Genomic DNA, 22,099 nt, shown 5'->3' on the forward strand with positions numbered 1-22,099 from the left:
TGGAGGCTAAATAATACACTTCTGAATAACCAACAAATCATAGAAGAAATAAAAAAAGAACTCAAAATATGCATAGAAATGAATGAAAATGAAAACACAACAACCCAAAACCTATGGCACACTGTAAAAGCCGTGCTAAGGGGAAGGTTCATAGCATTACAGGCTTACCTCAAGAAAAAAGAAAAAAGTCAAATAAATAACCTAACTCTACACCTAAAGCAACTAGAGAAGGAAGAAATGAAGAACTCCAGGGTTAGTAGAAGGAAAGAAATCTTAAAAATTAGGGCAGAAATAAATGCAAAAGAAACTAAAGAGACCATAGCAAAAATCAACAAAGCTAAAAGCTGGTTTTTTGAAAAAATAAACAAAATTGACAAACCATTAGCAAGACTCATTAAGAAACAAAGGGAGAAGAACCAAATTAACAAAATTAGAAATGAAAATGGAGAGATCACAACAGACAACACTGAAATACAAAGGATCATAAGAGACTACTACCAGCAGCTCTATGCCAATAAAATGGACAACTTGGAAGAAATGGACAAATTCTTAGAAAAGTATAACTTTCCAAAACTGAACCAGAAAGAAATAGATCTTAACAGACCCATCACAAGCAAGGAAATTGAAACTGTAATCAGAAATCTTCCAGCAAACAAAAGCCCAGGACCAGATGACTTCACAGCTGAATTCTACCAAAAATTTAGAGAAGAGCTAACACCTATCTTATTCAAAGTCTTCCAGAAAATTGCAGAAGAAGGTAAACTTCCAAACTCATTCTATGAGGCCACCATCACCCTAATTCCAAAACCAGACAAAGATGCCACAAAAAAAGAAAACTACAGACCAATATCACTGATGAACATAGATGCAAAAATCCTTTACAAAATTCTAGCAAACAGAATCCAACAATATATTTAAAAAATCATACACCATGACCAAGTGGGCATTTACTTTTTAAAAAGGAATCAGAAGCTACCTGCTCCCGGATTCTTTCCTTAGTCTTGCAGTAGAGGTAATTTCTTCCTAATAGTGACAGAATTAATTAGGCTCATTCACAGGGCCTGAGGATGAAATGAGAGCTGGGGGCGGGTATTTCTTAGTCACTGAACCAGACTGGTGACCAGCCCTGAAGTAGGAAGAGTGAAGAAAGAGTAGTTGAGGGAAATAAAATAATCATTTAAGATCCCTCTGGAAGATGAGGACACAGAAAAAAGAGCAGTGGGAGGTGAGCACTGGCAGCTCCACAGGGCAGTGCTGATGACAGCCCCGGGCAAGGTACAACCTGGGGGGCTTCAGGCAGAAGCAGTAGCCTGAGCTTCCAGTGTTGGTGTGTGCAGAGACCCAGTTGTCACAGGTGGGAGAGGCTGGTGACAAAAACAAGATAAACTGGCAGGAACCTCGTCTGGGCAAGACTGGAAATAGGACAAGCCCAGGGATGGACTGAGCTCCTAGGGGCAGTGAGGAGCTAAGTAGGGCAACGGATGGGGGCGTCCCTTGGAAAATCCCTAGGAAAATCAAAGGGACCTGGACCACAGCAAGAGGAATACCAAATCCTGGCAGGAGGACAGGAGGAGATGCAAGCTACTGTGGATAAACCAAATTCTCCCTATGTAGATTTGAGCATCCATGTATGATGTACAGCGCTAATGCATAAAACAATAGAAATGATATACAACGTGCATAGAAATACCAAATAAAACTAGGAATAGAGAAGAGAAATAGGCAATAAAATAGAAACAAATGTAGAATGAAATGTTGATACATGAAGATATAAAAAAATGGAAAAAATCTGTAGAGGTAGAGAACAAAAATAGCAACAAATAGAAGAAATTTAATATAGAAATGAAACAGATATAATCAAAGATACACATGATTATTTTGAGCTATTTTTGGCCACCTGATGTGAAGAACTGACTCATTTGGAAAGACCCTGATGCTGGAAAAGATTGAAGGCAGGAGGAGAAGGGCATGACAGAGGATGAGATGGTTGGATGGCATCACTGACTCAATGGACATGAGTTTGAGTAAACTCTGGGAGTTGGTGATGGACAGGGAAGCCTGGCATGCTGAAGTACATGGGGTCACAAAGTTGAACATGACAGAGCAACTGAACTGAAGAAATAATTAGAAATGATAGAATAGCAATTAAAATTTCCATTTCATTCTCTTATATCATTTTGTCATTCAATTTAAATAATATTTCAGTTCTGATTTCTTTTTTAATTAGAAGGCTGATTTTAAAATTAATGTTGAAGTGATTTCCTCAAAAAATTTGTTTATTATGAATATATACTTTACTGCAATGTAGCCAAATAATCTGTCCTATATAAATTTTAACTTTGGAGACTCATTGATTTTCCTTTGGAATATACAAACATTATTTTTTGGACCTTTTTTTTGAGTCATAATTTAGCTGAATATAAAGTTCTATTGAAAGTAACTTTTTAAAAGAGAAAATAATTTTTTTGAATAATACAAAGATAAAGCTCTACTATTTTCTAAACAGCTATTGGAGTTCTTTAGAGGCTCCTATTAGTGTCTTTGTCATTATTTTTTAGGTAATTTATAGTTTCTCTAGCAGATTCAGAAATTATTATTTTGCAATCTCACCAAGCTATGTTCATATGTAGATTTATTTTGTTAATTCTGTTCCACTCTTGGCATGTGACTTTAATTTGAAGTCTCACAGAATCCTTCAATCTGTAAAGATCTCAACTGTTTGATGATTGACACTATGGTTTTTTCTCTCCACCTGCCTTCTGCTTAGTTGCTCTGTGTCTAACTCTTTGTGACCCCATGGCCTGTAGCCTGCCAGGCTCCTCAGTCCATGGGATCCTCCAGGCAAGAATACTGGAGTGGGTTGCCATGCCCTCCTCCAGTGGATCTTCCCAACCCAGAGATTGAACCCATATCTCCCCCAGTGTAGACAGGTTCTTTACCATCTGAGCCACCAGGGAAGCCCAAGAATACTGGAGTAGGTAGCCTATCCCTTCTCTAGGGAAACTTCCTGACCCAGGAATTGAATCAGTGTCTCCTGCATTGCAGGCAGATTCTTTACCAGCTGAGCTATCAATTTATCCTCTATGTTTCTTTGTTGTTGTTGTTGTTTAGTCACTAAGTCGTGTCTGACTCTTTGTGACCTCATGGACTGCAATGCACCAGTCTCCTCTGTCCTCCACCATCTCCTGGAGTTTCCTCAGATTCATATCCATTGAGTCGGTGATGCTATCTAAACATCTCATCCTCTGCTGCCCCATTCTCCTTTTGCCTTCAATCTTTCTCAACATCAGGGTCTTTTGCAATGTCAACTCTTTGCATCAGGAGGCCAAAGTATTAGAGCTTCACCTTCAACATCAGTCCTTTCAATGAATATTTAGGATTGATTTTCTTTAGGATTGACTGGTTTGATCTCCTTGTAGTCCAAGCGTCTTCTCCAGCACCACAATTTAAAAGCATCAACTCCACAGTGCTCAGCCTTATTTATGGTTCAACTCTCACATCCATACATGACTACTGGAAAAAACCATAACTTTGACTATACAAATCTTTGTTAGCAAAGTAATGTCTCTTCTTTTTAATATGCTGTCTAGGTTGGTCATAGCTTTCCTTCCAAGGAATAAGTGTCTTTTAATTTCAGGGCTTCAGTCACCATCTGCAGTGATTTTGGAGCCCAAGAAAATAAAATCTGTCACTCTTTCTACGTTTTCCCCTATATTTGCCATGAAGTGATGTGACCAGATGTCATGATCTTAGATTTTTGAATGCTGAGTTTCAAACCAGCTTTTTCACTCTCCTCTTTCACTTTCATCAGGCTCTTTAGTCCTTCTTCAGTTTCTGCCATAAGGGTGGTGTCCTCTGCATATCTGAGGTTATTGATATTTCTCCCGGCAATCTTGATTCCAGCTTGTGATTCATCCAGCCTATTATTTCGCATGATGTGCTCTGCATATAAGTTAAATAAGCAGGGTGACAATATACAGCCTTGTCCTAGTTTTGAATCAGTCAGTTGTTCCATGTTCAGTTCTAGCTGTTGCTTTTTGACCCACATACAAATTTCTCAGGAGATAAGTAAGGTAGTCTTGTATTCCCATCTCTTAAAGAATTTTCCACAGTTTGTTGTGATACACACAGTCAAAGGTCTTACTATGTGTCTTTATTATTATATGATTCACATATAAAACACACCCTATTAAAATCTACAATTCAGTGTTTTTTACTCTATTTCCAAGGCTGTGTAGCCATCACCACTGTCTAATTCTAGGACATTTCCATCGTTCCCAAAAGAAACCATGAATTCCTTAGCAGTGACTTCCATTGCTTATTCTCTCAGTCCTTGAAATCTGCTAATTTACTTTTCACCTCTGTGGATTTGCTTATTCTGAACAATGCATATAAATAGAATCATACAACATGTGGCCTTTTTTTTTTTTTTTTTGGTGTGACTTTTACTTAGTGTAGTATTTTCAAGGTTTATTTATATTGTAACATTAATCAGTACTTTATTACTTTTCATGAATGAATAATCCTTTATTACATGGATAATACCATATTTTATTTATCCATTCATTAGTTTATGGACATTTGAGTTGTTTTGGCTATTGTGAAAAATACCACTATGAGCATTTGTCTTTGTGTGAATAGATATTTTCAATTCTCTCAGTTATATACCTAAGGATAGAATTGCTGAGTCATATGATAATTTTATGTTTAACTTTTTGACAAGCTGCCAAGCTGCTTTCCAAGATAGCTGTATTAGTTTACATTCCCACCAGCAATGCCTGAGGGTTCCACTTTTTCCACATCCTAGATAATACTTATTATTTATCTTTTTGATTATTAGACCTACTAGTGAGTATAAAGACATATCACAGTTTGGTTTAAATATCTTTATATGTACCTACTATCATTTGTGTATCTTCTTTGGAGAAATATCTATTCAATCCTCTGCTCATATTTAAGTTGGGTTCTCTTTTTATTGTTGCATTATATGAGCTCTTTATTCTCTACTCTGGATGCTCCATCCTTATCAGATATAGGACTTGCAAGTATTATCTATCATCCTGTAAGTTGTCTTTTCATTTTCTTGATAACGTCCTTTGAAGTACAAAAGTTTTAAATTTTCATGAAGTTCACTTTGTTTTTATATTTTTGGTTGCTTATGCTTTTGGGGTCGTGTGTATGAAACTCCTGTCTAATACAAGGGCATGAGGATTTACACTATTTCCTTCTAAGAATTTTCTAGCTTTAAATCTTACATTTAGATCTTTGACTCATTTTGAGGACATTTTTTACTTATGGTGTGAGATTGGAGTATAATTTTATTTTTGTTCATTGGATATTCAGTTGATCCAGCATCATTTGTTAAAGAGACTATTATTTTCACCCATTGAATTGTCTTGGCACTCTTTCTGGAATCAATTGATCATCAATGGATGGGTGGTAGACAAGAAAAGGACAGTTGCTGCTGCTAAGTCGCTTCAGTCATATCTGACTCTTGACTCCTCTGTCCATGGGATTCTCTAGGCAAGAATACTGGTAGCCATTTCCTCCTCCAGGGGATCTTCCTGACCCAGGGATCAAACTGTCTCCTGCATTGGCAGGCAGGTTCTTTACCGCTGAGCCAGTAGCTATTTTTCTCAGCCAGAGTTCATTCTCCAGGAGCTGTGTACCAGCCCCCTGCCTCACACAGTGACCCTGGCTCTTGTCTCTAGGTGGGCACTGGCCACATTTCCCTGAAGAGACTGAATTCAGACTGAATTCTCTCTGTCCAGACCAGAGCTCAAAAGCTAGCCCTGTCAGCCTTTACTCTGTTCTCTCTGTTTTCACTTACTTTCTCTTTTGATCTTTATGCATACTTTGCTAGCTGGTATTTGTTTTGACTGATTAAAAAGATGATCTATCTGTGTATCTATCTGTCTACCATTTTATGAATGCATGAGGGGTGTTTTCCTTTGTGTGCTTCTTTTCATGTTTTGACCAGAAATACATAATATTTATAAGTATTCCATAGGTTCTGTGTCAGGTATTTATTGTCAAAATAATGCTGTGAAACATCTACAAATCTGCAGTTACATATAATAATAGCACACATTGTTCATAGTCCAGGGATGGTTGGCTAGAATAAAATTCTTCTGATTTTGGCTAGGCTTATTTGATGATCTAGAAGTTGGCTGACTGTTGGCTAATTTAGGCTAGCCTCAGCTAGGATAACTGGGACTATCTACCTCCAGTCAGCTAGTCCAGGCATTTTCTCATGGGGATGGCAGAAACATGATTTCAGTCCTCTGCTATTTCTGTTAAGATAATTTTGGCTAAAATAAATTGCATGTCTGTGTCTGTGCTGCCCATGTTGGGAGGGCACTGATGGTCACATGGGAAAGAGCAAAGGTATGGATGGGTAGGAAGAATTGGGGCCATCTTTGCAATAAATTTACTACAGAAGTTTCAAAAAAGTGTATTTTATGACTCCATAAAGTAAAAGAGGAAGATAGAGTGAATGAAATAGGAGAAGTTAGGAGGAGAAACAGAGAAAATTTGACTGGTACAGTCTTAACCTGTCAAAGCTGCTTACTCTATGTACTGCTCTCTATATTTGCTCTCTATGTTTGGAAATTTTCCATGACAAAATTTAAAATATGCATGGTCTGTATTTCTAAGTATAAAGGTCTCTGTCTGCATCCATTATATCAAAACTATTGTTACATTCACATTTATATATTCCCAGTTGTTTCTCAATTTGTTCTGTCATTTTTTAATATAGTTGTACCAAACTCTTTCACTCTAATTGTGGTCTCATCATGGGCAGACACATTTCTGGAGCATTTTTGTGAAGCCTAGAGGTAAGTAATATCCAGCCCTGGTGCCCCTTGCCCCAGCCTTCTCCTGGAAGGGTATATGTTGAACAGATTTGTCCTGAGATTTGTGGGTATATCTGGAAATTGCATGTTATTAGTCATTTTTGTTGGTCATTTTGAGATGTTGAAGACAATAAGCTTGTCCACCTTTCCTGACTGAAGATTAGGGGTCTGTGTGGTGGGATTAGGACTAAGATACCCATGTCCATTTCTATGATTTTAGCTTATGGAAGGAAAAGAAAGTGAAAGTACACGTTGCTCAGTGGTGTCCAACTCTTTGTGACCTCATGGATATAGCCCACCAGGTTCCTCTGTCCATGGGATTCTCCAGGTCAGAATATTGGAGTAGGTTGCCATTTCCTTCTCCAGGGGATCTTTGCGACCCAGGGATCAAACCCAGGTCTCCTGCATTGCAGGCAGATTCTTTACCATCTGAGATACCAAAGAAGCTTGTGGAAGGAGGTCCTGCTAATTCCTGTGGCCTCAGGTATCCTGATGTTGGGGGTAGCCCCTGGGCTGTCTTGATGTAATTGGCTAAATAATTATATACATTTCCAGAGGGAATAGGTAGTTTATGGCTTACATGGATGCTATGAAAGGTGGCTGCCCCTCAGTTGGTCCTGTGTGCCCAGGAGCAAAAAGGGGCACAACTCATATTCTGGGTAATGTTTGTCTCCTTTTTATTTGTTTTCTGTTTTTTTGTTGTCATGGACAACATGGACACTCAGTCATGTCCAACTGTTTGAGACCTCATGGACTGCAGCATGCCAGGCATCCCTGTCCTTCACCATTTCCCAGAGCTTGCTCAATCTCTTGTCCATTGAGTCGATGATGCCATCCAACCATCTCATCCTCTACTGCCCCCTTCTTCTCCTGCCTTCAATCTTTCCCAGCATCAGGGTCTTTTCTAATGAATCAGCTCTACTCATCAGGTGCCCAAGGTATTGGAGCTTCAGCTTCAGCATCAGTCCTTCCAAAGAATATTCAGGATTGATTTCCTTTAGGATTGACTGGTTTGATCTTGCTGTCCAAGGGGTTCTCAAGAGTCTCGCCCAACACCACAGTTCAAAATCCTCAATTCTTCATCACTCAGCCTTCTCTATGGTCTGACTCTCACATCCATACATGACTACTGAAAACATCCATAGCTTTGACTATATGGACCTTTGTCAGCAATGTAATAAATCTGCTCTTTAATAGGCTATCTAGGTTTGTCATACCTTTTCTTCCAAGGAGCAAGTGTCTTTTAATTTCATGGCTGCAGTCACCATCTGCAGTGATTTTGGGGCCCAAGAAAATAAAATCTGTCACTGTTTCCATCATTTCCCCATCTATTTTTGATATATAGTTATTTTCTATATATAGTTTAAAATAATTAAAAATTTTAAATTTATTTTTAATAACATATGTGCACTGAAAACTGTAATATTATTTTCTTTGAGGCAATCTTGTGATAAGGATCTCAAGTCAGGTGATGACATATGAATTTATCAGAATATGTTGAAAGTAGCATATCCATTACCATTATTGGTAAAGTAGAAGTGATAATGTAGCAGAGATAGGAGACAATTACCTGTTGCCATGCTCTGACACTGGCCATTCACATTCATTACTGCCACTTTTTAATGCACAACTTACTTAACAGATTGACCTCTGGCTCTTGAAGAGCTCTTTGTTTTCCCTCCTAATATCATGTTGGAATTTGAAAGAACAGTGATTCTTTTGGTTCACTGCATTCCACTGGGACCCTTCCAACTTCAGCTCATTAGAAACACCCTGGACTCAGAGGACTAACTATGATGTCATATGTCATAGCAATGAAGTAATGGTGGCAGGCCAAGGCAAAGACCAATTCTATTTCCTCTGCTTTAAGAAATTTCTCATATTGTTGAAAACGTAACTTCTACCTTTCAAGTAAAAATTATTACATGTAGACCCCCAGGGTCAAAGGAATGAGTGAAAACTTGTTAGATGGGGTCAACTCAGAATGAGTTGAGGAGACTTTTGAATAGATGACCAGCTTCTCTTGGTTAAGTTCCATTCTTCTGACCTTTTCGGGTGTGTCTCATGTCAAACATCTAATTCGGGAAAGATGTAAGACTGCAAGGAATTCTGTGAGAGGCTTCATCATCTTCTTATTAGTTTAAAAAGACAAGTCTTTGTATCTTTTATACTGACTACAGTTCTTCCCTTTTAAAGATAGGCTCAGACAGAAAACTGCTAATTTGGAATAGTTATACTCTTGTAAGTTTATATCAAATAAGAATTTTCTATTAAATCTTCCTCTGTATTCCAACTTTTGAGGAAAGCAACTTAAGCAATTTTTTACTCTCAAGCTTTCTTTATTCTCCAACGTACTTTTCACTGAATAGGTTGAAAATTAATGAAGGCCATTATTTACAAACTAAACTACCACACTACTGCACTCATCTCACATGCTAGCAAAGTAATGCTCAAAATTCTCCTAGCCAAACTTCAACAATACATGAACTGTGAACTTCCAGATGTTCAAGCTGGTTTTAGAAAAGGCAGAGGAACCAGAGATCAAATTGCTAACATCCGTTGGATCATCAAAAAAGCAAGAGAGTTCTAGAAAAACATCTATTTCTGCTTTATTGACTATGCCAAAGCCTTTGGTTGTGTGGATCCCAACAAACTGTGGAAAATTCTAAAAGAGATGGGACTACCAGACCACCTGACCTGCCTCCTGAGAAATCTGTATGCAGGTCAGGAAGCAACAGTTAGAACTGGACATGGAACAACAGACTGGTTCCAAATGGGCAAAGGAGTACATCAAGGCTGTATATTGTCACCCTGCTTATTTAACTTATATGCGGAGTACATCATGAGAAATGCTGGGCTGGATGAAGCACAAGCTGGAATCCAGATTGCTGGGAGAAATATCAATAACCTCAGATATGCAGATGACACCACACTTATGGCAGAAAGTGAAGAAAAACTAAAGAGCCTCTTGGTGAAAGTGAAAGAGGAGAGTGAAAAAGTTGGCTTAAAGCTCAACATTCAGAAGACTAAGATCATGGCATCTGGTCCCATCACTTCATGGGAAATAGATGGGGAGACAGTGGAAGCAGTGTCAGACTTTATTTTTCTGGGCTCCAAAATCACTGCAGATCGTGACTGCAGCCATGAAATTAGAAGACTCTTACTCCTTGGAAGGAAAGTTATGACCAACCTAGATAGCATATTAAAAAGCAGAGACATTACTTTGCCAACAAATGTCCATCTGATCAAGGCTATGGTTTTTCCAGTGGTCATGTATGGATGTGAGAGTTGGACTATGAAGAAAGCTGAGCACTGAAAAGTTGATGCTTTTGAACTGTGGTGTTGGAGAAGACTCTTGAGAGTCCCTTGGACTGCAAGGAGATCCAACCAGTCCATCCTGAAGGAGATAAGTCCTGGTTGTTCATTGGAAGGACTGATGCTGAAGCTGAAACTCCAATACTTTGGCCACCTGATGTGAAGAGTTGACTCTTTGGAAAAGACCCTGATGCTTCGAGGGATTGGGGGTGGGAAGAGAAGGGGATGACAGAGGCTGGATGGCATCACTGACTAGATGGGCATGAGTTTGAGTAAACTCCGGGAGTTGGTGATGGACAGGGAGGCCTGGCGTGCTGCGATTCATGGGGTCGCAAAGAGTCAGACACGACTGAGCGACTGAACTGAACTGAACTGAACTGATCCATAGTTTTCATAACATTCTTATCAGGGTATGTAACCCACAGTATATTTGGAACTCTTCCAAGAGTATAATGTTATTTACTATTACAAATGCATAAAATTTAAAAAATACTATATATAAGGAATAAATGAAAAGAGAGATATAAATCTTTACTTAGTACATGAGTACATTATGGAAGTGACACATTCTTAGTCACCTAGTTCCTAAATTTCAAGGTAATCTGATTCTGTTTTTTTTAATACATGTACACAATCAGCTATTAATTCCTTCTGAGAAGCAGTGTATTAGTCACATTTTGCTGCTGTTAATAACATGCCACAAACAGCTTCAGATTCTCATGGCTTACACTAACAAACATATATTTCTTGCTCATAGATTTGGATTTGGGATATCAACAAAAATTAAGTGAAAAAACCAAAATTGCCCTTTCATTCAACAGTTGATAATGTTGCAGAAGAAATGCAAAATTATGCCACAAGATAAACAAAATCAGATTAAGTCCATGTGGTGCTCCATTTTAGCTATGTTAATCTCTCTGGAGTTTCTCCGTCAATTCTTCTCAAAAACTATTCTCTTCATCCACTTGTTTATCAAATATTAGGCTTATGTTTTGTTTGCTCAGTCACTAAGTCCTGTCTGACACTCTGTGGCCCCGTGGACTGCAACATGCCAGGCTTCTCTGTCCTTCACTGTCTTCCGCAGTTAGCTCAAACTCATGTCCATTGAGTCAGTGATGCCATCCAACCATCTCATCCTCTGTTGCCCTCTTCTTACCCTGCCCTCAATCTTTCCCAGCATCAGGATTTTTTTCCAATAAGTTGGCTGTTTGTATCAGGTGGCCAAAGTAATAGAGCTTCAGCATCAGTCATTGCAGTGAACATTCAGGGTTGATTTCCTTTAGGATTGACTGGTTGGTCTTCTTGATTCTCTTAGGCTTATTCCCTGGCACCAAAATCTCATCTAAAATAAAAGCCAGCATCTTCGCCATTATTTACCTCTTTAACACTTTGATATCTACCAAATCTGTTCTTCCTCTTAACCTTATTAATAAATTTATATCACAACTAAAATTTCAGAATTATCTTCAACTCCTTATTTTTCTTTTCTCTAACTCAACAATATATAGGATTACCTTCACCATCTTTCACATATGATTGATTCCCTCTCCTGACTCTTTTATGATATCAACACTCAGTTTTCCTCTGCTACCTTGTTCAATTCAGTTCAGGTGATTTTTACCTCTTTTTTCATTTACGTCTCATTTTGGTCTCTTTCCTAGAATACTGAAGTTGTTTCCAATCTCCCCTAATGTTTAGTCTATTATACTCATGATATAAGAATTTTCACAGAAATCAAATTCCTTGTTTTTTTCTTTCAAGTTTCTTAAAACTCTGGATCCACCTGAAGTTCAAAACTATTTAATGACTAATTGGACATCAAGTTAAAGATGACCTCTGTCATACCCTGGGTCACAATCTACATGAGAATTCAAGACACATGAAAAAAATAAGTCTGAGAGAAGTATAATACTTACCATGTTCTAGTGAATGTACTGCATAGGACTCAGAAGAACATCATTTTATCTTAATGTGTATATATTCATTTAAAAAATTATGAATTATTTTAATATGCTCTAAAAATGGGACTAGTCCATTAAAGTTATGGTTGCTTGGTGTTAGTCAGAGAGAAGCTTAAGTAAGAATAATGTCAGATATAAATCAACTTACAGAAAAATAATTAATAATAAGGATAAACAAATATGCAAAAATTGGGAAAGTGATGCAATAACTGACAAGTTTTGCATCTGATCTAGTAGTGATGGCTTGTAGAAAAGATGGAAAAAATAGGAGATAAAACTTGAAAAGCAAATATATCAGGCCAATTTTAGTCTGTTTCTTCCACAATAGAGGAGCTCAAAACAGATGAAAATTAGTCTTAAAACAACAACCAATTTATTATTTAGCTGCTGATTCTGAGATTCAGTAGTTTGGACTTTTTCTCTGCTGGTGGTTCTTCTGGCCTTGGCTGAGCTTGTTCGCCTATCTGTGACCATCACCTGGGCTGGCTGGGGCAGGGTGATCTAGGAAGGCATCCACTGGAAAAGCTCATCTCTGCTGTCCTTGTCTCCATCTTCCTGCAGAGCAGAAAATGGGCTTATTTAAGTATGGGCTTATTCACTTGGAGAATAACGGATCTCAGTGGAGAAGAAGCAGAAGCAAGGCCTTCAGGCTTAGAATTCACAGTTGGATGCTTTTGTGATATCTACATATGAAAAATACTGTCTTTATCTACTCATCCTAGACAAATACTTAGGGTGTTTCCATACCTTGGCTATTATAAATAATGCAGCAAGAAACATGGGAATGTAGCTCATTTCCTTCAGATATATATTTAGTTGTAAGATTATTGGATCCCAAGGTAGTTGTATTTTTAATTTTTAGAGAAATTACATATTGTTTTCCATAATGTCTGTGCCAGTTTACATTCCCAACAACAGTGTAGAAGGATTCTTTTTTCACCATCACCATCCCTACCTTCACTTGTTTTTTTAATTTATAAAAGTCACTCTAATATATGTAAGTTTGGCTTTGACTTGCATTTCTCTAATGATTAATGATGTTAAACACCTTTTCATGTACCTGTTGGACATTTGTATGCCTTCTTTGGAAAAATGTTTATTCAGTTTGTCCTGAAAAAGTTTTTGCTATCGAGTTATGAGAGTTTTCTTACATATTTTATGTATTAACTCCTTATCAGGTACATGGTTCCCCAATGTATTCTTCTTTTCTGGAGGTTTACTTTTCATATTGGTGATGGTTTCATTTGCTGTGCAGAGCTTTTTCGTTTGATGTAGTCCCATTTGCTTATTTTTGCTAGCTTTTCCTTTTTGATGAAGGAGGTACAAAGTCACATTTTAAAGGGTGTGGTCATAAGAAGACTGAAAGATTGTGTTTAAACACAACATGCATATTTTAGGATGACTCATTCATTATAAACCATTCAATGCCGAATATATTATAGAATTAATGGGGATCAGGAGGGATCCAAGGCACGCTCACCATTGAGAAGATTAATATAATAATAGGCCAGGGAGAAATAATATGAGACAGGAGCTGGAACAGTGGGTGTGTAAAGGATGTTTGAGGTTTTGTAAAGGAGAATCCCAGGATTTGCCAGGGTAGTATGATGAAGAGGTGTGTGGTGTGGTGCAGGGTGAAGATACACTGGATGATGATGCGAATTAGTTCAGATGAGAGACGGGAGCAAAGGCACCTTGTTTGGGGTAGCTAGTACGTGGAAGAGTTGGGATGTTCATGTGTTATATATGTGGCTGTGTCCAGAAAGAAATTTGAATTTCGGATCTGGAGCTCAGGATACAATCAATTATAGAGACATTAAATTTGGGAGTTGTTAACATTTTGGTAAGAACTTGCATGCATAGGAGTGAATGTGGTGTGAAAAGAGCATGTTTTTTTGTACCCCCAACCACACAGTACTTTGTGCATGGTGGTTACCAAATTGATAATTGTCTAGCTATTAGCCAAAGGAAGTGCAGTCTTCTCACTTTTTTCAACACTCAAGTTCAGGCCATTCCATTTCTTTTCTTTTTTTTTTTTTTTAATATTTATTTGGCTGCACCGGGTCTTAGTTGCACCACGCAGCATCTTTGATCTTGTGGCATGTGGGGTCTAGTTCCCTGACCAGAGGTCAAACCTGGGCCTCCTGCACTGGGAGAGTGGCATCCATTGGATCACCAGGTCCATTGGACCTCCATTGGACCATCAGGTAAGTCCTAGGTCATTCCATTTCTTGATGAGCTGATTGTAATGTAAGAAGTATAAGAAAGTCAATGAGGTGCAGAGCCTAATATATTGAATTTGGGGGGAACATCAACCCTGTGGGTTTGTGAACTATGCTCTTTTCTTCATGAATCTTACTAGTAGCCTTCTCAGTGGGGTACTCCTCTCTACCTCACAGATGAAGGGCCTGAGGTTTACAGATTATTGGTGCTTCTGAATATCTTCCAGGTCCTGACCCACTTGGAATGTGATACCAGTCGTCCTGACCATGGGAGGAAGTTAAGGAGGCATAAGGATATGGGTCCCCAGACCAATCAACCCATCCCTATGGCTGAGGACATCAATTTCTTAGCGCGTGTGTGGTAGTCATATGCCACCACAGCAGACCTCAGCCTACCAGCTGGGAAATCTGGGTTAAAGAAATGGCCATAGTAGCAGAGCTAATAAGTAACAAAACTATCAGAAGAATTCAGTTTTGCTTGACTATGAAGTTCAGATTCTTTTCTCTATTTCATACAATGATTCTGCCTGGGTTTTAAGATTGATAGACTATAGAAATAGTTTATCATTTGAGAGATAACTCAAAACTCTAGGCTAAGACGCATGATGTCTTTTGTTTTTTAATCCCTGAAGTCAGTTAAATATTATGGGATAGGCAAAAAATGATCATTTTTCCTTTTCTTGCAATTTACATGGATAATTACTAAAACCACACCATATTGAGGAAATAAGCCATTCGTTTTCCTTATACAGTATATGGACTTGTAGATACATCTTAATGGCCAACATATGTGTTTTTATGTTTTATTTTGTTTTATTTCTGAAATATGCTTTCCATTTCAAAATATCCATTAATTTCATTGAAATAAACAAATGTTGGTTTAAAGAGATGAGGTGAATTACATGAACTATTATCAAACCAGGGATTTTTGATAGTTTTGAATCTCGGAGTGACAGATTTGTGTCTTCTCCAGGGCCAAGCCTGACTTAGGCATTGGCTGAGTCTGGACTAGGTGCTGGAAGGGGATGGCCATCCGTGAGTTACATCCTTACATCTCTGCCCTTAATACTTACTGCATTCTGTTGTGCCTTTACAGATATGTGGAAAAAGTATAGTTACTCTGTTTATAGTGACTTTCTTCTTTTTATAGAATGGTCATGATTCAGTAGAACAGAGAAACATGGCCTCAGACGCATTTGGAGTAGAGATTTGCTTTCTTTGTATCTGTTTGATCTGGAGCAAGTGACATAACTTTTCTGACTTTCATCTGTAAAATGGGAAGTGGAATGCTCACCTCACAGACTTTCTGTGGGAATTAAATAAAGGTAGTCGTTATAAAATACTTGCATTAGCTCCTGGCTTACAGATACGGTAGTGTAGTAGCCAAGAGGATGTGGTGATGGAGGTGGTGATGCCGCAGGTGGTGACAGGAGTGGTGGAGGTGATGTGTTGTGGTGCTGGTCGGGGGTAGAGTTAGTAGCGGCAGTGATGATGCAGAGGCGCTGACAGCAGGGGAGGTGGTGATAGAGAAGGTGGTGTTGGTGGTGGAAGTGGAGGCGTTGCTGGAGTTAGTGGAGGCTGTAATGGAGATGGGGGGCGGTGATGGAGATGGTGGTGGCAGAGGCTGTGGATGTGGTTTGGGAGAAAATGGTGCAGGTGGAGGAGGTGACAATAGTGGTGGGATGTGTGGAAGGAGAGGTGGTGGTGGTGGACATGGAGGTACGCACGTTCACGGTGGGAGTGAGGGGTGGAAGGTGGTGAGGTAGTGGACGTGACGGTGGCGGTGTTGATAAGGGGTACTGATGGAGGTGGCAAATGGTGCCAATTGGTGGCTGCAGGGTGGTGGTGGACGCGGTGAGTGGGGGTGCTGGTGGCCGTGCGGAGGCGATGGTGGAAGTGGAAGTGGGGATGGTAGTGGTTGAAGGCTTGTTGGAGCTGCTCCTGATGATAGTGGAGGTGGACGTGAAGATGGTGGTGGAAGACGGAGGCGGTGGCAGAAGTGACAGCTACAGTGGAAGAGGGGGTGATGGTGAAGGTGACGGTCCTGCAGGAGGTATTGTTGGGAGTAGAGACGGCAGAGATGGCAAAGCAGCGTGGTGATGCTTACAAGCATACTGGCAGCTGGCATGTGGCTGATATTCTTCCCTAACAAACTAAGAACAAAGGATGGATATTGTCCATCCTCAGGACAGCGTTGGTTTAATCAGGCGAGGTTCAGTTGACACTGGATGAACAAATGGTATCTTTTCCCAGTTAATCTTGACAACTGGCATCATCTGAGAGTTAGGTCAACATTGCTTTTCCTTTCGTGTCCTGCCACTAGCCTCTCCATTTAATTCCCTTCCTTTAAATTCACTGTTGGTGAGACAGTGAACTCTTGTGTGTAGGTCATGGTAAACTCAAATCCCTCTTGTAAGCACTTGTCTGCTTACCTGGCTCTCAGTGCCTGAATTCCTATGGTAAGATGATTGATTAACTGAGCTAATGTGGTCCTTCTTTGAACCTTTCATCATCCCTAGGGTGTGCTAGCTTGACCCTGTGTGGTTGTGGACCATCCAGTGTGTCTGATCTTCGTCCTACCTGTATCTAAACCCACAGAAAACCCAGCCTAACAACTCTGAGTCCTGGCTTCTCTGTCCTTATGTTTAGTTGTTCCCTTTTGCTCTTAAAACTGTTGCTTCTTGGGCTGCCTGAGGCACTGATTCCTAGGTCAGTGATAAATCCCACTCTGTGAAGCCACATGTATCATTTCCTCCACCACTCTGCAAACAGCATTTCTTGGACTGTGCCAGCCAGCCATGGGCTCCATCGCTGGCATCAGCAGAGCCCACTCCTTTCTGGCAATCCGCGGCCTTTGCCAGTTCAGAAGGCCGTGGCCCCAGAGCCCCAGCACCGCAATCTTGCATGAACCCTGGGGACCTGCCAGGCTGCCCGGTGTTTTGTCTGACAATGTCTGTGCTTGCCTTTCACATTGGCAACTCTGAGAATTTCCACTGCTGTTGATCCACCTCACAGCCACAAAACAGACCAGGACCTGTGTGTCTCTCCAGGCTGGGGATGGCACTGCAAAATATTTCTGGTCCCAAACTGTGGCATGTGTGCCCTGCCAGGACCCAGGACCTTTTGAGAAGTGCCTTCCTTGTCCCAATTAAAAGTGTTTTATTGTTCAGAGCCAGGCTACTCTCTGTAGCTCTTCTTTCATCAGCCTCACTTTGTTAAGCATTATTGCACTCACTAATCTTCTCTTTCTGACAGCTCCTGGCCAAGAGAATTACAAGTTCCAGCTATGGAAACAAAATGCATTTTATTTATTATACTCCTAAGATGTTTTCAATAATGCAGTCAGTGCCTGTTTTGCCAAGTGGGTGTTGCGACTTTCCAGAGGTTTGGCTAGTTAGCAGGCTGCTGGTGAACACGCATGCTGTCCTCCAGCCCTTTGGTGGGTGTCCTTCACCTCAGAATGAGCCTCCCCCATTATCATCTTTGGCCTCCAGTGAAGACAGACAGAAATGCTTTGGACCAAGGCAACCAGCTCCTTATAGTAATGCCATCTAAGGTGATTCACCTGGTCTGCGCTTTGACTGCTTCTGTCCTTCCCTTGGGAATAATCGTAGCAGCTAATGTTTATTGAGCATTTACTAAGTGCCAGGCACTGGTCTGACAGCTTTATGTAGGTTATCACATTTAGCCCTCCAACTATGGCAGGGGGCAGGCGCTGGTCTTATTTTTGTTTTATAAATGAGGAAGTAAGGCACGGACAAGTTAAATGAGTTCCCCAAGTCACACAGCTGGTAAGGGATGCCTTTGGGATTTGAATCTACTTAACCACTCCATCAGACTGTCTCCTGGATTTGATGCTGAACGAGAGAAAACAGGCAAACACGATACAAGTTAAATGATCATTGAACATTCGGTTATATTTATGAGTAGAAGCATATCTCTTGGCTTTTCAGTCAAGGAAATGCATTTGTTTTTTTCTTTGAGAAATGATAAAGGAGATTCTCTCTGCCACCAACCTTATTTGCAGGGCAAGGAATGGAGATGCAGATATAGAAAAAGAGCTTGTGGCCGCAGGGCGGGGTGGGGTGGAAAGGACGGGACAAGTTGGAAGAGTCACATTGACATCCATACATACACACTACCACTTGTAAAATAGATGGCTAGTGGGAAGCTGCTGTGTACCACAGGGGGCTCAGCTGGGTTCTCTGTGATGACCTAGGGGCTGGGGGTGGAGAGAAGGGGGAGGGAGGCTCAGGACGGAGGGGATATATGTACACATGTAGCTGATTCATCTTGTACAGCAGAAACCAACACAATACTATAAAGCAATTATACTCCAATTAAAACATAAATTTAAAAATAAAAAGAAGACTAGGGAAAGTTCCCCTACCCTTTTGGGCACAGTGCATGCTGTGGCCACAGCTCCGGGCCTGCAGGCCGCCCAGGTGATGCTGTTTGCAGAGGCAGTGTCTCTTTGGTTGCCTGATTCTGCTCTGCTTGTTCTCCCCGAAAGACTGACAGTCTGTTTCCATGACGCTTTCCTCCTTTTTCCCTTTCATGCCTTGTATGTTTCGACTTGTCCGGTTTGGGGTAGAGGGGTGGGGCGGGCATCAGATAAATTCACTTCTTGAATCACCTTAAAGATGCCTCTTGATAAGTTCCAGGGGGAAAAAAAAAAGATTATTTCTGAAATCCTTAGGTGGGGGCAGCTGTGCACGAACTGATTTATTCGCAAGCCCAAACAGGTGTCTTGACCTCAGGCGGTCAAGGCAGGAAGTTGGTGGTTTCAACCAGGTGAAGGGAAGGGAAAGTTGGTGTAGAACAGGCTTTCCCACAGTTAACTTCTTATTGGATGGATTTGAACAGAAAATTTCCACTGCTATCCAGGGAATGTATGTGAAATTGATTAGCATTTCTAGGACAAACCAGGCAACTGTATTCAGTTCTGAGACACTTTAGATCTTGCAACAGGATACCTGGGAAGCATCTCAGAGAACACTGATGCCTTTCAGAGACATTATCGGTGTGCTTGTGATGCCAAATCACCATTGGTATTCACGGCAAAGAGAGTGCGGCATTGTCGCTGGTCCAGATCGCCTTACAGAAGGGTATTATTCCTCCATCCTAGCGTCCCCTAGACACTCACACACAGGAGAACGTCACCATTTGAGTCACAGAGAGGCACTTTGAAGTTGGGTGACCTCAATAAAGCTCGCAGGAACAAGGAAAAGGTGGAACTATTCTCAGGTTAAGAGAAAACATCAAAAGTTTGCAAAAAACCTAAGACACAAAGAAGCCAGCTAAGAACTAGGTTTTATAATCTTGGAAAAGATAGGGCACATGTCTCTCTATGTGGTGGCAATCCAGTGTGTGGTTTGAAACAGTCTCTCTGCTTTCCCCGCGCCCCCCCCCCCCAAAACAGCTTAAAAAATAAAAAAGAAAGAAAAGGAAAAAAGAAGGAAGAAATCTCCAACAGTAGCAGATTTGGGTCCACCTGAATCAGACGTTTGTTTGTGGGATTTGAGTCTGGCAGGAAGCCATCATGGGGAGGTAACTGTTTGATATAAATGTGGCTGTCTTTCCATAGCTTCAGTCCTCAGAATGTTGGCTTTCTTTACTTTCCCCACCTTGAGGACCAAGGAGAGGAAGGAGGTGGCCCCCATGCTGTTTCCGAAGTCTTAGGACTGTCCTGCTTAGCGCTCTCATTAGGGAAATGTATACCTCTGACTGACAAGAATATTAGCGTGGTTTAACTCCATCTTCTCCACTGCACAAGGACACTGGTGCTTTGAATGAGAATTATAGAGAAATTCAAACTGAAGGCCTAATCTCCTGACATTCCTAAATCTGTGTCATCTGGATAAGGAAGGCAATTTTTCATGAAGTGTTTTTCCCCTAATATTCCAATCACACCTCTTAAATGACATGTTTGCTTATCGCCAGCCTGAGGCCGATGCTGTAAGAAAATAATAAAACTCTAGCTTTTTGCTTTGTGATCCTTCATGGTGTCTAGTATTATCATTGCTTTTCCCAGGACCTTGCACATAGGATGTGCTCTGTAGTTTTGCTTGGCTTCACATGAATTAGAGGACACTTCACACTTGGTCTCATAGATTTCTCATCATACTTTAGGGGAGTTTTGTGACATTCTTACCACCTATAAATTCAAAAGGTCTGCCAGATTATAAGATAATGTACTGGAAAAGTACACCTTCAGTTCAGTTCAGTTCAGTCGCTCAGTCGTGTCTGACTCTTTGCGACCCCATGAATTGCAGCACACCAGGCCTCCCTGCCCATCACCAACTCCCGGAGTCTAACCAAACCCATGTCCATCGAGTTGGTGATGCCATCTAGCCATCTCATCCTCTGTCGTCCCCTTCTCCTTCTGTCCCCAATCCCTCCCAGCATCAGGGTCTTTTCCAATGAGTCAGCTCTTTGCATCAGGTGGCCAAAGTATTGGAGTTTCAGCTTCAGCATCAGTCCTTCCAATGAACACCCAGGAATGATCTCCTTTAGGATGGGCTGGTTGGATCTCCTTGCAGTCCAAGGGACTCTCAAGAGTCTTCTCCAACACCACAGTTCAAAAGCATCAATTCTTCAGCACTTAGCTTTCTTTATAGTCCAACTCTCACATCCATACATGACCACTGGAAAAACCATAGCCTTGACTAGATGGACCTTTGTGGCAAAGTAATGTCTCTGCTTGTTAATACGCTATCTAGGTTGGTCATAACTTTCCTTCCAAGGAGTAAGCAAAGAAAGGCAATGCCAAAGAATGCTCAAACTACCACACAATTACACTCATCTCACATGCTAGTAAAGTAATGCTCAAAATTCTCCAAACAGGCTTCAGCAATACGTGAACTGTGAACTTCCAGATGTTCAAGCTGGATTTAGAAAAGGCAGAGGAACCAGAGATCAAATTGCCAACATCCGCTGGATCATTGAAAAAGCAAGAGAATTCCAGAAACACATCTATTTCTGCTTTATTGACTATGCCAAAGCCTTTGACTGTGTGGATCACAATAACGTGTGGAAAGTACAGGTTAGTGTAGAGAAAAAGATATTCCTGGAAAAGTTCTTTTCAGCTTTTGGAGTTGGAAGAAGAGAGCATGGTAAATGACTTTATGAAACTAAGATGTGGGACTCAAATGAAAATCTGAATTTTCTCTGTATGTGACTTTGCTAAAAAAAATTCATGTGAGAAAATGGAGTGTCAAATATAATGCCTATTATAGATTAGGGAGGAGGCATTAGATTGTGTGTGTCTTCAATTCTTACTGTGGGTGAGATGCCATGTTTTGATTGTGTCAGTAGACAAAACTGTGGCATCTGCCCAGACCCTTGCCACTACAATGTCAAAGAGTAAAATGGAAATATATTTGGTGAAAATCAGACTTGTTATCACTTACTATTCTGACAGAGAGTAATGAAGGAGGGAGGTGATTAGATCTGACGGTCAAAAGGGAAAGGGAACCTAATGAACGCTTTTAGGATTATTTTTTTTTCTTCCCTCTAGAGATTAGTGTCACCAGTACTTATTCTTCACACATGGGAGACTGAGCAAATGACGGAGTGCAAGGAGGGTACAGCCTTACACGTGAGACTGGACTCACCCCTCGGAGGCTGACTGTATGTGTGGAGAGGGTTTGGCAAAAAGAAAGCGCTTTTGAGCTTACGATTTTTGTTTTTCACCAGAGAGGTTCATTCTGTGTCACCCATGAACTGAGACATTAATTCCAGT

The 22,099-nt window shown here is 40.4% G+C and overlaps 1 protein-coding gene across 1 annotated transcript in view; it reads left to right on the plus strand.

Annotated features, from left to right (window-relative positions):
- LOC133044555 (uncharacterized) overlaps window positions 1–21,385 on the plus strand; it is a 402,843-nt gene extending 381,458 nt beyond the window's left edge. The window contains exon 9 of the mRNA XM_061125948.1: window positions 21,202–21,385. Coding sequence (XP_060981931.1) covers window positions 21,202–21,218 — 17 coding nt within the window. The 3' untranslated portion in view covers window positions 21,219–21,385. The remainder of the gene's footprint in view (window positions 1–21,201) is intronic.
- Window positions 21,386–22,099: the final 714 nt, after the last annotated feature.

Source organism: Dama dama, chromosome 23 (assembly GCF_033118175.1).
Source record: "Dama dama isolate Ldn47 chromosome 23, ASM3311817v1, whole genome shotgun sequence".
NCBI lineage: Eukaryota > Metazoa > Chordata > Mammalia > Artiodactyla > Cervidae > Dama > Dama dama.